General features: G+C 44.9%; 1 protein-coding gene across 1 annotated transcript in view; it reads left to right on the top strand.

Moving 5' to 3' along the window:
• The first annotated feature begins 4,855 nt into the window (after positions 1-4,855).
• The window catches only part of LOC116943182 (neuroglobin-like), a 35,865-nt gene continuing 25,857 nt past the window's right edge, over positions 4,856-14,863 (top strand). Inside the window, exon 1 of the mRNA XM_032955816.2 lies at positions 4,856-6,466. Within this exon, the coding sequence (XP_032811707.1) occupies positions 6,201-6,466 (266 nt within the window). The 5' untranslated portion in view covers positions 4,856-6,200. The remainder of the gene's footprint in view (positions 6,467-14,863) is intronic.

Here is a 14,863-nt window from a genome sequence, read left to right as displayed (position 1 = left end):
GGCACCTATGCATGGCAGAATATCAGCAAACATAAATGTGAGATTTGATGTTATATTTTTATTACACTTTAATGATGTGTGGCATGGAAAAATATCAAATGCAAGTGCTTAATTATGCGTACTGCATACTAAGAATGTAACGTATAGCCCTTTGTCAAACCACTATTGGATAAAAGGCTGTGTTCGTCTTGGGGACTTTCCATAGTTCACCACAATCATCAGTGCAGGTTGGTGAAGTGCAGACCTGGACCATTTTATCTCTCGCTGGCCACTGATGTAAGCCGTGACCAGCAATCAAAACCTCAGTTGCCAGGTTTATTGCACAGCACACTAAAAGCCGCCGTGCTATTACACCGTTGCATTCGGTCAATAAGACCCATTGCTCATTTAAGTACGATAACCGTCTACTGCAATGTGTGTTAATCCGTCAGGCAATTAGTATCGAGGAAAAATCCTGAAGATGTTCCTTTGAGTTAGGCGTGTCTGTGTTATCACGGAATGCTCGTCGTTATTCTTATTTAAAGCTATGCCGTGAATGGCATTTTTATCTGGGGGGGGGGGGGGGGAACAGAAAGAGATTGTTGGGCTCAGATAAGGCATCGAGGCGCATGTGCATTAATAAAAATGTTAAGCACCTGCAAATGTATCGACTGAAAACAAGTAATGTATGCATCGTGACATCGTTTGTAACAGTGACTGAAAATAGACATCAGCATGAGTAAAGGGCACACGGGCGCTTTAATAGAACTCATTTGTCGCAATTTCCCGACACAGCAATCTGTTGTGCCGCTCAAAATGCCTTTTCAAGGTGGCCTAACGTCGCTTTAATAGGACGGGGATTTGTTTGCGGCGTCGGATCTTCCTTCGACGATATCCACCTGGACAATCAGTCTTGTCAGGAGGATAGAGCGCAGAGTGTGTACCCTGGGTTGATGAGCAAATCGCGATAGAAATGATGAAATATTGAGGCGGACGAGAGCAGGGTAGAGTGATGATGGATTTTGTCACGGAGAGCAGCACAAAAAATATGCCTGAAGATTCCAGTTTCCAATCGGCGCATCTTACCTGCGATGACATGCATCAGACGCATGGAATCTAACATAGGGAATGTAACCAAAGCTGACAAGTCCACCGAAGAGGTATTGAGAGATGCAATTAGCTTGGGACAACACGGAGAGGCGAAGAAAGGAACACATTTATCGGGGAACAAATGCAAATTAGAGACATCGTATGTATTCCTTGCTGAGGGAAGTAATTGGGCTTTGAAGGTACACATTGCTCGAAAGGTTGATGGCCTTCTAGCAGCGAGAGACATTACGGATCAGACTGGCAGCCAGGGGAGAGAAGAGCGTCCCCAAGAGGATGACCACCGCGGTGCCATCAGTTCATGTGCACGGGTAGAGATGGATTATGACGTCGCACAACCATGACGGATGGCGCACGGCACGGTGAGACCTTTGTCCGGCAGTCGCTGGAGCGGTGAACTATTTTGAATTGAGGTTCCTCCAATCAAAAACACCGTAGGTGGCATGTGGTCAATCCAATTTACGTGAGCAGTGCACGCTGTTTCCTTTATTAATCACACTGGGGGTGTAACATGTACAGTAATGGTAGTTTTCAATGAATACCATTGGTGAACGTGTTCAATGAATACCATTAAAATCACGACTGTCTTTCGAAAACGTAGTCTCGTCCATTGTTAGCATTCAGATTCGAATCGTCTGGTTTATTGTATAATTTATAAATGCTGCATTGGATTCTACGTCAATTAATCTTATTGCAAGTGTGCAGTGGCGGTGGATGGTGCCTCGCGGAATGCATCTTAATGGCTGTAGTTTGTGAGCAATGCAGTAAACTAAGATTTAATGCGGGGGAAATGTGCATTGTAGCTGCAGAAAAGGGTGTTCTGATGTTGTGGAAACCTGCGCAATTAGTACTTTTTGAAGCAAGCACGTCTCTGAAGAATCAACACATCATAAATGAATACAATAACAATTAACAGTTTTTCTAAAAGCGTGAATTTTCGCTCACCAAAACAACACATTTTAACCACATAAAAATCCCACAAGCCTTTATCTATACAAGGACACAAATTAACTTCCTCTGATTAATAATGCTTTTTTAAGAGTTTATTAGTGTCTCTATTTTTCTCTCTAATACCCTGCCTGCACAAACCCCTAACATCCTTTTAATGGCTGTAGGTGGAGACCTATCGCGTGAATGGCACAGTAATTAAGAGCGTGTGCATGGTAGGGCACTACAATGCGTTGTGTCAAAGGGAGGGCTTCGTGGATTTTGAGGAGCAGCCATGAGTGTTTTAAACATTCTATATTTTTTTTCTCCTCCACGACCACTATTTTTTTTTGCACAGGGCCAGTCGCCGCTAGGCATGGCCAGTGATCCTTTTGTTTAAACGTGCAGCCGAGATTGCAGCTGCAATCTATAGATCAAGTCCCAGCGTCTCTGTGGTGATTCATCACTGCTTGGGTTGGCCTCCAAGTGGCTTTCGCTCAACTGAGATATCACGATAACACACTATAGACCGCTTTAAAATAAAACATTTAGTTTGTGATTTTATTCAGCACCATTTTCCAGCGTTCATGGTGACCCGCTAATTTTCAGACACCTCAGATGTCACCCATGCGTGGTGAATTGCAGCATGGTGATATATTGTCCGTTTTGAATGACCCACGTATTGCGTGCTGAAAAGTGGTAATTGGATTAGGATACGGCGTAGCTAAAGTCATCGGAGGCTTAACCTCTCAGAGTCAAATGGCCCACTTGTAACGCTGTAATGTGCCACATTTTCACGTGCGTGTCAATGTGTAGGCTGGCGGGTGGGGTATTGCGTGTTGCCCGGCTCAGTGTTCCGTGACACGCAGGGAAATGTCACCACATTGGGCACTTTTTTCAGGGGAAGGCATGGCAATATCAGCCTTGCCCCCACTGTGGCAGCTAAATGACTATTGGCATTAAGCCAAATATTGTGTATTATAGCGCTCAATTATGAAGTGTCATTGCCCATCATTGTAAGACAAACAGCCGTATTAAATCGAATGTGTATTCCGTAAATGTATCGCCTTCAGTATCATGAGTGCAAGATACTCATTCGTGGAAATTGGCCAAATATTCCAATGTATGAACCTCCTGAAGAAAAACAAGTCGTGAGAATATCCGAGGCTTCCCTGTGTAAATCGAGCGCATCATTGTAAATGTTTTGTATGCATTATTCATTGTAGCTTGAAGCTAATATTTCTCAATGCATGTTATTATTTGGCAATATCGTCACCATCGTCACGTGATACGCATCGCATTGTTCCTTGTAATTTAATTAGCGAATCAGTCGTCCTTCCGAAATCACATAAAGAGCTGAAAATAGGCTCTCACCTGGTTTATAAAGGGCCTGAATTGAACGATCTTACACCCTTCCCCTAAGGGAGAGAATAGGAGAATTCCTGGTGCAAATAGAGACTTGCATAGGCGTGACTAGGAAGACCCGTGCCGTTTTTTTTTATAACTTAGGGTCGTGCGAATGATATAATGAAATAGCCAGCAGCTGTGTTATCTCACGCCCCATGTGGGGTGGAGCGGGTTGCTGCTTGGGTGGGTGGTGTTAGTTGGTTCGTTGTGTACATGGACTACTCTACTTACGAACACTCGACTTAGGAACTTTCAGAGATACGAACAATCCAGTCCGCATGTAACAGTTGCCTGTTCGGACCGAGAGCCGTAAGTTCAACCGCAGCGCAATAGATGGCGGTGGTGGCATCTCCGCCTGCAGACCATGAAGAACCAGTGGCATCTACATCTACAGAAGGTGATACGACTTTCAAAACCATTACCCGTGTTTAGTGTACACGCCGCACAACGTGTTTGGAATCAACACGAGTAAAGTTGGGACTTACGGACAAACCGAACTGACGAACAGACGCCTCTGGAACCGAACGTGTTCGTAAGTAGAGGAGTCCCTGTTTCGACCACAAGGATCGGCAACAGAAATACCAAGAAGAGCGATACAGAATTAAAGCTTTCGTGACTGCATAAATTGCTCATTGTTTTTTTCGGTAAAGGCACGTATGTAGAAATACCATAAAATTATATTAAATAAATCAATCACGACGTTTCGACCGCAACACAAGCGATCTTCATCAGGTGTAAAAAACAAATAGCACATAGGGTGACATCAACGCAACACATAGAGAGCGTTAAACTGCACGGAGGTAAATACAACAAGAAGATGAGAGACGAGAATTCAACAAACTTAAGAAAAACTTACGTGATGCAAAACCAGTGTCCAACTGTGTCGTTGGCCGACTGGTTTTGCATCACGTAATTTTTTCTTAAGTTTGTTGAATTCTCGTCTCTCATCTTGTTGTATGTACCTCCGTGCAGTTTAACGTTCTCTATGTGTTGCGTTGATGTCACCCTATGTGCTATTTGTTTTTTACACCTGATGAAGATCGCTTGTGTTGTGGTCGAAACGTCGTGATTGATTTATTTTAATATAATTTTATGGTATTTCTACATACGTGACTTTACCGAAAAAAACAATGAGTAAGAAGAGCGATGTTGTCGAACTCTATTAAAAAAAACCTCAATATTTCAAGAGCTCCCAATGCACGTGACTACGAGACGGTGGCCTTTTATATAAAAAAACGTTACGAAGCAGTCCTTAAAGAACCCGCAGGTTTCCCCACCCCTGGCACAGACGTTGAGTCGTCGTTTGGGTGGGCGATTGCTGGGTCGATTTTGGGTTGGTGGAGGTCGTTGAGTGGATTGTTGGGTGATTTAGGGGTCGGGAGGTTAGTTGGGAGTGTGCTTGGTTCGGTGTGTGGGTTCTGATTCGTTGGTTGTGAGCGGATGTGCTAAGTGGTGGTTGATGAGGGGTTGGTTGTGTGAGTGGCTGGGTAGGTATGTGGTTAGTTGTGTGGGTGGGTGCTTGGTTGGTTGGGTGAGTGGTTGGTTTTGTGGAAGCGCGGTTGTTTATGATTGGTTTTGTGTCGGTGGTTGGTTGAGTGAGTGGTTGGTTTCGTGGGTGCGTGGTTGATGGATGGCTTTGCTGGTTGTTGGTGTGTGACTGGTTCGGTAGATGTGTACAGTAATTAGTTTGTTCAGTTGTTAATTTCGTGAGCGTTGTTGATTTCGTGATTGGTGGTCGTTTGCATGAGTGAGCGGGTGATAGGTTGGATGTCGATCGGCTGGGTAGAGATAGTGGTGGTGGGGAGGAGGCGAGGTAGTTGATCAATGGGCGGTGGATGGAGTGTGGAGGGGTGGAGGAGGCTGTGTGTGGTGCCCGGACATCACATCTCAGTTATCGGTGGATGGCTGGTTGCGAGAAAATTTCGGCTGAATCATCCATTCCGCTTTGGGGGGACGTGCGGGGAGGGGTTTACGAGCCACACGCACTGCGGATAACGGGCACGCGGTTCCCTCCATGGAGTCTCTCGCCTTTAATTGTTGGGCGCTGTTTATTTAAGCGCGTGTCAATTTACATCCCACAGTGGTGACTTGGTGTTGACGATTCGCTATCGCGCACGTTCTCGATGTTGTCTGTGAGATCCGGGGCCGCGACGGAGCGGTGAGCGCCACGCTGCGCTACGAACCCGGCGATCCGAGTTGGATTTCCGCTCGCGGCCAACAGCAGTGACTATTATCTGAACCGGTCCTGGACCTCCCCTAGGTCGACTCAGCCTTAAAATATTATCCGGTGCGAAGACCAAGGCGGCCGGGCGTGGCGCTGGCCGCCCACCCCCTCGTGCGCCGTGCCGGGCTTTAGAAGGGGCTCGCTAACAGCACTTGCCCCAACAGTCTGTTAAGGGCTACACGGGGGATCTTTGTCCCTTTATTATAGAGCAGCAGCAGCAGCAGCATCCCGCCTCTGCGTTGTTGCGCAACGGGCAACAACGCACGCTGCGCTGGGTTGCTGTGTATAGGAGGTGGCGACGAGGTGGGTGGGGGGGGGTGGACGAGCGGAGGGAGGCAGTGGGTGAGCTGAGACGCGTTGCGTTACACGGAGCGGAGGGAGCGAGTGGAAAGAGAGAGAGGGAAGGAGGCAGTGCGAGACCCACACGGTCATACCAAGTGACACCCACGTACCCCGTACGAAGACTCTCATTAAAGCGCCGTCGGACCAAACTTGATCGGGATAGAGTTTCGTTTTTGTTTTGCACGAGGCAAGCGGGGCTATCGGGATAAGAGGAATGAACTTTTTGAGGCTGTGGGGTCGGAGGAAGATGGGTTGCACCGTCTCGACGGATGAGCGCACAGGAGCGCAGAGCAGCTCGCAGGGACAGTCGCAGGCTTCGCGCAAGCAACAGCAGCCGGAGCAGCAGCGTGCAGCAGGAGAGGGCCACCAGCCGCCTGGGCCACCGCAAGCGCCGTCCGAGAGTCAGAGGCGGCTGGTGCGCGACTCGTGGCTCGCTCTGCAGTGTGACATCGCTCGTGTGGGAGTCATCATGTTCGTGAGGTGAGAATTGCCTCGGGTTGTTAGCGCTGCCGGGTGGAGGTTTCTGTTTTTCTCCCGGCTGTGATGTGTGGTGGTGCGCGGAGCTGGTGAGACCTCGTGTGCCGTGCCGGATCTTCATAGGTGCTCGCTAACAGCACTTGCCACAAAAGTCTGACAAATATATTTGTATTCTTAGTTTTTTTCGGTAAAGTCACGTTGAAGAGAAACAACAAAATAATAAAATATATATAAAACAATAAAAAATTCTCACGACGTTTCGACCATAACTCAAACGGTCATCATCACCTGATCATCACCTGATGATGACCGTTTGAGTTATGGTCGAAACGTCGTGAGAATTTTTTATTGTTTTATATATATTTTGTTATTTTGTTGTTTCTCTTCAACGTGACTTTACCCAAAAAACTAAGAATATGAATTACTGCAGTCACGAAAGCTTTAAATCAAAATTTTAATATATTTGTCTTGGGTTTTTTTTGTTTGTTTGTTTGTTTGTGGATGGCTTTATGAGCGGTGTTCGGGTTCTTGCTGGTTCGAAATCATGTCCGACGTTTCGCTCCACGTTGCTGAGAGCTTCTTCTAAAACTGAATTCGGAAATTAAACACGAAAGCACACCGGGGACCCGATATTCGAGTTGTTCTCGAATCGGTTGTTTAGGAATTGTGATTAGACGGCAAGGTTGACCTGCGTTTGTGGTCTGTGGATTTTTTGAACATTTGGAAACACATGGCGTAGTGTACTGCGCTCCTTACGAGCCCGGCTGACATCAGTGGTAAAGTGATAGCGCAAACCGGTCCGTCCTTCTCCCCTCGAACCAAGTCGCGCTGACCAGGGTGGTCACCTTGAAACTTGTGGTGAAGTAAGCTCGAACAACCCGCACGATCGAAGGGGCGTCGTGAGAGGTCTTCAAATCAACCGTGGGATGAATATGCCGTGCATTTTATGACATTGTATTGCAATGCACATCTGATGCAGAAATTTTATTTGTCAAAATATATGTTGAAAAACCAAATCATTTGGCATATTTGCCCACGTGACAACTCTATTTAATTGCCTCTGTCTTGTGTGTGAGACTTATAGTATTTTAAAATGATATACCCACACGATCTAACCCCAAAGAAACCAGTTATTAATCATATTGATCGTGAAAGCCTTACGAATTAAACGAAGCATACATTATTGTTATGAATGTTATAATTAGTTTTTTTTTGCAAAAATTGCGCAAGCTTTAAACGACTCCATGCCTAAAAGGGATGAGACTCACAAGAGAACATCTTCATACCAACACGCTTGTGTATGTTTATGTTATTAACATGGCTCAAACTGCTTTGTAAATATCAAATATAATCCATTAAGAGTGCTCGATACCTTTTGTTATGGACACTCTGCGATGTTACTGGAATTTGTTTATCTGGGCAAGACCCATTGAGTCTCAAGGTTCACTTTTATAAACTAAACATTTTATATTATTTTACAAGGTAAGACCCAATGAGCTATGTACAGTGAGGGAAAAAAGTATTTGATCCCCTGCTGATTTTGTACGTTTGCCCACTGACAAAGAAATGATCGGTCTATAATTTTAATGGTAGGTTTATTTGAACAGTGAGAAACAGAATAACAACAAAATAATCCAGAAAAACGCATGTAAAAAATGTTATAAATTGATTTGCATTTTAATGAGGGAAATAAGTATTTGACCCCTCTGCAAAACATGACTTAGTATTTAGTGGCAAAACCCTTGTTGGCAATCACAGAGGTCAGTCGTTTCTTGTAGTTGTCCACCAGGTTTGCACACATCTCAGGAGGGATTTTGTCCCACTCCTCTTTGCAAATCTTCTCCAAGTCATTAAGGTTTCGAAGCTGACGTTTGGCAACTCGAACCTTCAGCTCCCTCCACAGATTTTCTATGGGATTAAGGTCTGGAGACTGGCTAGGCCACTCCAGGACCTTAATGTGCTTCTTCTTGAGCCACTCCTTTGTTGCCTTGGCCGTGTGTTTTGGGTCATTGTCATGCTGGAATACCCATCCACGACCCATTTTTAATGCCCTGGCTGAGGGAAGGAGGTTCTCACCCAAGATTTGACGGTACATGGCCCCGTCCATTGTCCCTTTGATGCGGTGAAGTTGTCCTGTCCCCTTAGCAGAAAAACACCCCCAAGGCATGTTTCCACCTCCATGTTTGACGGTGGGGATGATGTTCTTGGGGGCATAGGCAGCATTCCTCCTCCTTCAAACACGACGAGTTGAGTTGATGCCAAAGAGCTCCATTTTTGTCTCATCTGACCACAACACTTTCACCCAGTTGTCCTCTGAATCATTCCGATGTTCATTGGCAAACTTCAGACGGACATGTATAAGTGCTTTCTTGAGCAGGGGGACCTTGCGGGTGCTGCAGGATTTCAGTCTTTCACGGCGTAGTGTGTTACCAATTGTTTTCTTGGTGACTATGGTCCCAGCTGCCTTGAGATCATTGACAAGATCCTCCCGTGTAGTTCTGGGCTGATTCCTCACCGTTCTCATGATCATTGCAACTCCACGAGGTGAGATCTTGCATAGAGCCCCAGGCCGAGGGAGATTGACAGTTATTTTGTGTTTCTTCCATTTGCGAATAATCGCACCCACTGTTGTCACCTTCTCACCAAGCTGCTTGGCAATGGTCTTGTAGCCCATTCCAGCCTTGTGTAGGTCTACAATCTTGTCCCTGACATCCTTGGAGAGCTCTTTGGTCTTGGCCATGGTGGAAAGTTTGCAATCTGATTGATTGATTGCTTCTGTGGACAGGTGCCTTTTTATAAAGGTAACAAGCTGAGATTAGGAGCACTCCCTTTAAGAGTGTGCTCCTAATCTCAGCTCGTTACCTGTATAAAAGACACCTGGGAGCCAGAAATCTTTTTGATTGAGATTGGGTCAAATACTTATTTCCCTCATTAAAATGCAAATCAATTTATAACATTTTTGACATGCGTTTTTCTGGATTTTGTTGTTATTCTGTCTCTCACTGTTCAAATAAACCTACCATTAAAATTATAGACTGATAATACTTTTTCCCTCACTGTACCTCTTTTTCATAAGCGACCTGGCCACAAATGATAGCTCAACAAAGTAGCTTATCACGTGGAAATTTATAACAGCCAAATACTCCAAACTCATATTTCTCAATGTGGTGAGCAAAAACTGGAGGACCCGGAGACAAATCCACGCGACCATGGGGAGAGAAACACGCAAACTCCAAATATACAGCAGGCATCAGGGTCGGGGTCGAACCCACGACCTCCTGCGTACCAGGCGAGGGAGACAACATCTCGTCATCACGGCGCAATCCAAAGTCCTGCAGCTGGGAATTGTGGATTTGATTACAGTTTTTGTATTTGCCTGTGGAAGGAAACTGGAGAATTACACGAGAACACAGAAGCCCCATGCATTGAGGGGGGAGGGGGGGGGGGTAACTTCTGGAAGCGTTTGTCATTAACCCACTTGCTGTACTGCCATCTACTGGTGACCTTTTGATGATTGTATCACGTACTTAACCTCAGCATAGATCCACCACCCTCGCCTCCTTATCTTTAGTTTACAGGTTTGAAACAATTACTTTGCATTCAATGCATTTTTACATATGGGCTGAACACAACACCCAGTTGAATACGAATGCCGTTTATTCGCTTATATTGCAATATATTTCTGATACATATGACATAGGAATTGCATGAAAGAGCTTTTGAGTCAGCGTTTATCAAACTAGATTTTAAAAACAAAATGCAATATTTTCTCTATCAGGGAGCTTGTGTTTGCAAAGTCAGCACTAAATGTGTGCTGACACTCTTGACTGTTAAGGGGCCATCCATTTAGTACGTACGCATGCAGGGGGAGGGGGTTAACCCAAATGCATTCGCTTGCGTATGGGGGGGGGTCTACTGACAATGTACGCATAGGGAACGGGGGGATGGGGAGTGAAGCCTCGATAATAGTTTGTCTACACAGGGAGGGGTCAAGTTTTGATAGATTTTTTTGCGTACGTACTAAATGGATGGCTCCTAGATAAACTGTTGTAGCAATTGTCCTGAGGTCTGTTTGGCCTCCTTTCCACTGATTAATTTTACAAGCGCTATCCCTGATAATGAAAAATAAAGCACTGCTGCAATTTGCAGAAGCACAATGCAATTTGTGAGTTTGATCAAGGCACAGGAAGGACATTTGAAGCAATTGGCGGGACCCCGGGGTCCCATCACTGCCCCGGGGTGGGAAAAACCGCGTAGCGACACGAGTCTTGTTGCCTTACCGACAACAAAACTAGTGTCAATCGATTGGCCTCGTCGAGAGCTACTCGGGGCACTAAGTTTCGTAAAAAGTTGAAAAATTTACATGAACACGTTAAATTCACTGCCTGGGGGGCGGCGGGCTCGCCTTGGCAAAGAAGCTGAGGATCGACGGCTGACCGGAGGGCGTCGTCGCCGCGCGCGACTGCGGCGGACGCCCCCGGGGCTCGCGTTTTGCCGGTGGGGTGGCGCCCATCGTGTCGATCGCCGCCTGCTGCTGCTGGCGCTTGTTGGCACGGCGAGTCTGGGTGGGCAGCGCGTTGCTGTCGGGGTCACGAGTGGGCGGAATGAAAAATAATAATTATTGACCTGATTTTTGCGGGACCCCGGGGTCCCGCCAAATGATTAAGTGTGATAATTATTATGAACACTGCATTCAACATTTTTGTCCCTTGTTGTGTATACCAAGGGTTACAACGGTTAGCTTATTAATGAAAATGTAAGGAAGCCAATGTATGGAGAAAATTACCTCCCTCGAACAGGCAACAACTCACTGTTCAAAATCACAATTGATGGAATTATATAATGGAGTGCCTTAGCTTCCGAAGTCAACTCAGGCTTGCTCAGCAGTTCAAATTACCAGGCTGATGGCACTCAAAAACAAGATTACCCTTGTGATGTAGGAGCCATAGTGGCAGTGATATAATGTCGGGTGTTTATTTTTTTTGAAAGCGGTGCTGAATGTCATGCAGAACATTCCAGAATGCTGTTGTGGAAATTACTTTGGCACTCCACATCAATCTTGCCTTATTTTGTCCTCATTGCACCCTCTATTCCTATAAAGCTGCTCATCGGATTTTAGAATTGTAAGATACAGTCATACAGGGCAGTGAGGTGTCACAGTGGTAACACTGTGGTAACACTCTGTCACCTGCAGTAGTGTATGGCGAAAGCCTGGCAGAAGAGAGATAGGTTCAATACGTGGCCTAAGCCAGAAACCCACACTTCGAAGTACCAGTGGCTGAGAAAACCCCTGACCTCAGATGTACCTTTGGTGGTCAAAGGTCTTCATCAGAAAGTGATGATAGGTGTGTGTTTTGAATGGTGGCATCTAAGCGTGTAGTGACGCACTGATGAATTGATTATAAGATGGATTTTCTACACTCAAAATCAGATTGTGCAGATGAGAATCGATTCTATTTGATTTGTGAATATTGTAACGTGTTTATTGTAAATCATGCAGCCAGGAGAGGTGCTTCAATCACGAGAATAGAAAAATAAGATGGGTTTTTGAATCGAATCACAACCCTGACTTTGTGACAAGTCATCGATTTGCGAGTGAAACAAATTAATTAATCCAACCATTCCTCTTATTCACCTGGCTTATTATATACATATTTGGGGAGGGGGGCACTTACGGCAACATTTTATGAGGGGCCTTTTGCGACTTTGAGTCCACATTTAAAATTAGGTCAACATGTGCAATTTAAGCCAATGCGTGTGTTGACAACATTTTTTATGTTTGTTAATATGTTCCTGCTAGTTTTACATTAGGAGGGTGTGTAATTGATCATCACGACTGTTATGCGAAAAATATAAATAATCTTGTGGCAATTTTATATTAGTCACAGACATAATAGGAATGATAATTGGCCCAATGTTGCTCATCACTTCTGAAGGCCCCTTCCATTCATCCGATCCCCGTGGGGGTAACGTTTATAGGACTTTATTCTGTCATGATTTAAACAAATGTTTATATATTTGTTTTAAATGACTAGACCTCCGTTCATCTCTCCGCATCAAATTTAAATTATTTTGGTGCATCATCCTATGGGCGTTCCAGACAAATATAATTCATCAGCATTTGCCAATAACAAGCAAATTCAACCTGTTCAACCGTTAAGGCCTTATTCGCAAGTTTAACAAGACTTTGTTGATGAGACCCTGAAAGTAGAAACCAATGCAGATCTGCTTGTTTGGACATATGTTGCTGGAAAATATTGGTTTTTGAAATACCATACGCTGGTGGATGAATAAACAAAGCATTTGTATATGTAGAAATTAACACATGTTGATTTAACCATAATACTCCACAACAATGCTTACGTTTTTTTTACATCACTGTGGCCAATAGAAAATCTGATGGCATCTAATTAGGTTTTCTTAAAACTAGCGTAAGTCTATCTGCAGCCTTTTGATCCGCTGCTGGATGAAAGCTTTTCTACGTCCTGTCGGTCATGGGGATGTTGATCACACTTTATGCTCGCTGGTTAGTGCATGTTCAGATATCACACAGCAGTCTTTTGTTGTGATTATTTTGCATGTTTATCCAGGAAAGCTTCATTGAGTCTCAAAGCTTTTTTTTTCAAGAGGGTCCTGCCAGGTTTTTTGCAGTCAGATGCTATGTGGCTATGTGTGACCCCAATGGAGTCGTTCGCAGGTAACATTTCAACAATGGGATATTTGGACAATGCCAATTACGTAATATTTGTTTTAGCTACGTGAGGAAACTGGATAACCAGAAGGAAATTCATGCAGAACAAGAGGAGAAGATATAAGCTCCATACAGAAAGGCCCCCAAGTCAGGAATCGAACCCAGTCCCTCCTTGCTGTGAGGCATAAATGTTACCACGGTGTCACCTTGCAGCCATGACCAGGAATGTAACGCAGGTCACCGGGTTCATGGCGCAGTGCACACGAACCTCTGTGCCACCGCTCCCCATCACGGTATGTATTACTGGGGATGTCAACGGCTCACCTCCGAAATACATTTAAAACACCCTTAAATCAGCAAAATGTGAGAATTGAGCCGTGTTCATAATAATTTACACTTGTAACGCGCCTTTCACCCAGAGGTCACGAAGTGTTGTACAGAGTTAAAACCAAATAAAACCACGCAGACGAGTGATAAGAACAGCACACCAAATAAAACAAACACCCCATGGGAAATGTTCAAGAAGTAAAAACACATTTAAGAACGGATGTTTCTGAAGTTGGGATTTAAATAGGCCGAGAGACTTGGCACTCACACCGAATGTCTGGTGGAAGTGATTTCCACAGCCTAGGAGCCACGCGTGAAAAAACTTAAACTAAACTATTTTTTTTAATAGATTTGAAGTTTTCGTGACTGCAATGATCCATACTCTTTGGTTCTTTCGGTAAAGTTACGTAGGTAGAAATAAAAAAGAAAGTTAATCAAATCACGACGTTTCGGAGGCAACACAAGCTTCCGTAATCAGGTGTAACTAGCACAGAAAAATTACTGTGGTTACACCTGATGACGGAAGCTTGTGTTGCCTCCGAAACGTCGTGATTTGATTAACTTTCTTTTTTACCTACGTGACTTTACCGAAAGAACCAAAGAGTATAAACTATTTTTATTTTACCAGGCAAGGTCCATTGGCCAATGTAGCTATTTTTCCGAGGCGACAAATGATAGCTCAACGAAGTAGCTTGTCACGTGGAAATTTATAGCAGCCAAATACTCTAAACGCATGATTCTAAATTCGGAGGGACAAACTGGAGGACCCGGAGAAAAACCCACGCGATCACGGGGAGAGGGACCAGGCAAACTCCACAACCCCCTGTATACCAGGCGAGGTAGTTAACATCTCACCACCGTGGCGCCGTTTACCCATCAAGTGGAGGTTTGTTGACCTTGGAACGTTGAGCTGTCATTGTGTAAAACTTCCTGTGTACAACAATACAATCATCCAAAAACTAGGAAAAGTGGACAATTAGCTGGCCTCTCAGGAATCTTGCAATGTTCGTAAATAAGTAACTATTCCAGTCAGCGCATCGCATGCACAGGGATACATAGAGCACAGCTTGATAAGTAGGGTTGCTGTCGTTGTGTGACGGTTAGCACACTGGGCTTGTAATCTGGAGGTCACCAGTTTGATCTCCAGGCACAGCAAGGTTAAACGTTTGTCCAAATTTACTTGAATCTCACCGCCTGTGTCTCCTCCCCACCTCTTTAAAGATTCTCTAGAGTTCCCTCCAGCGGATGCCCTTCTGCCAGCAGTGGCATGAGATGGCAGTTGCAGAGCTGCACCTCTTATCTTGTTCTACAAGTGAAGATTACGGGCCGCGTGTGACAATTACGGGTCGCGTGTGTCTCACCTGCCCTGCAGAAATGTTCCA

The sequence above is a fragment of the Petromyzon marinus genome, chromosome 17, assembly GCF_048934315.1.
Source record: "Petromyzon marinus isolate PM22_M1 ecotype Great Lakes invasive population chromosome 17, UKy_Petmar_22M1.pri1.0, whole genome shotgun sequence".
Taxonomy (NCBI): domain Eukaryota; kingdom Metazoa; phylum Chordata; class Hyperoartia; order Petromyzontiformes; family Petromyzontidae; genus Petromyzon; species Petromyzon marinus.
The sequence above is the reverse complement of the archived record's forward strand: the minus strand, read 5'-3'. Positions and strand labels throughout refer to the sequence as shown.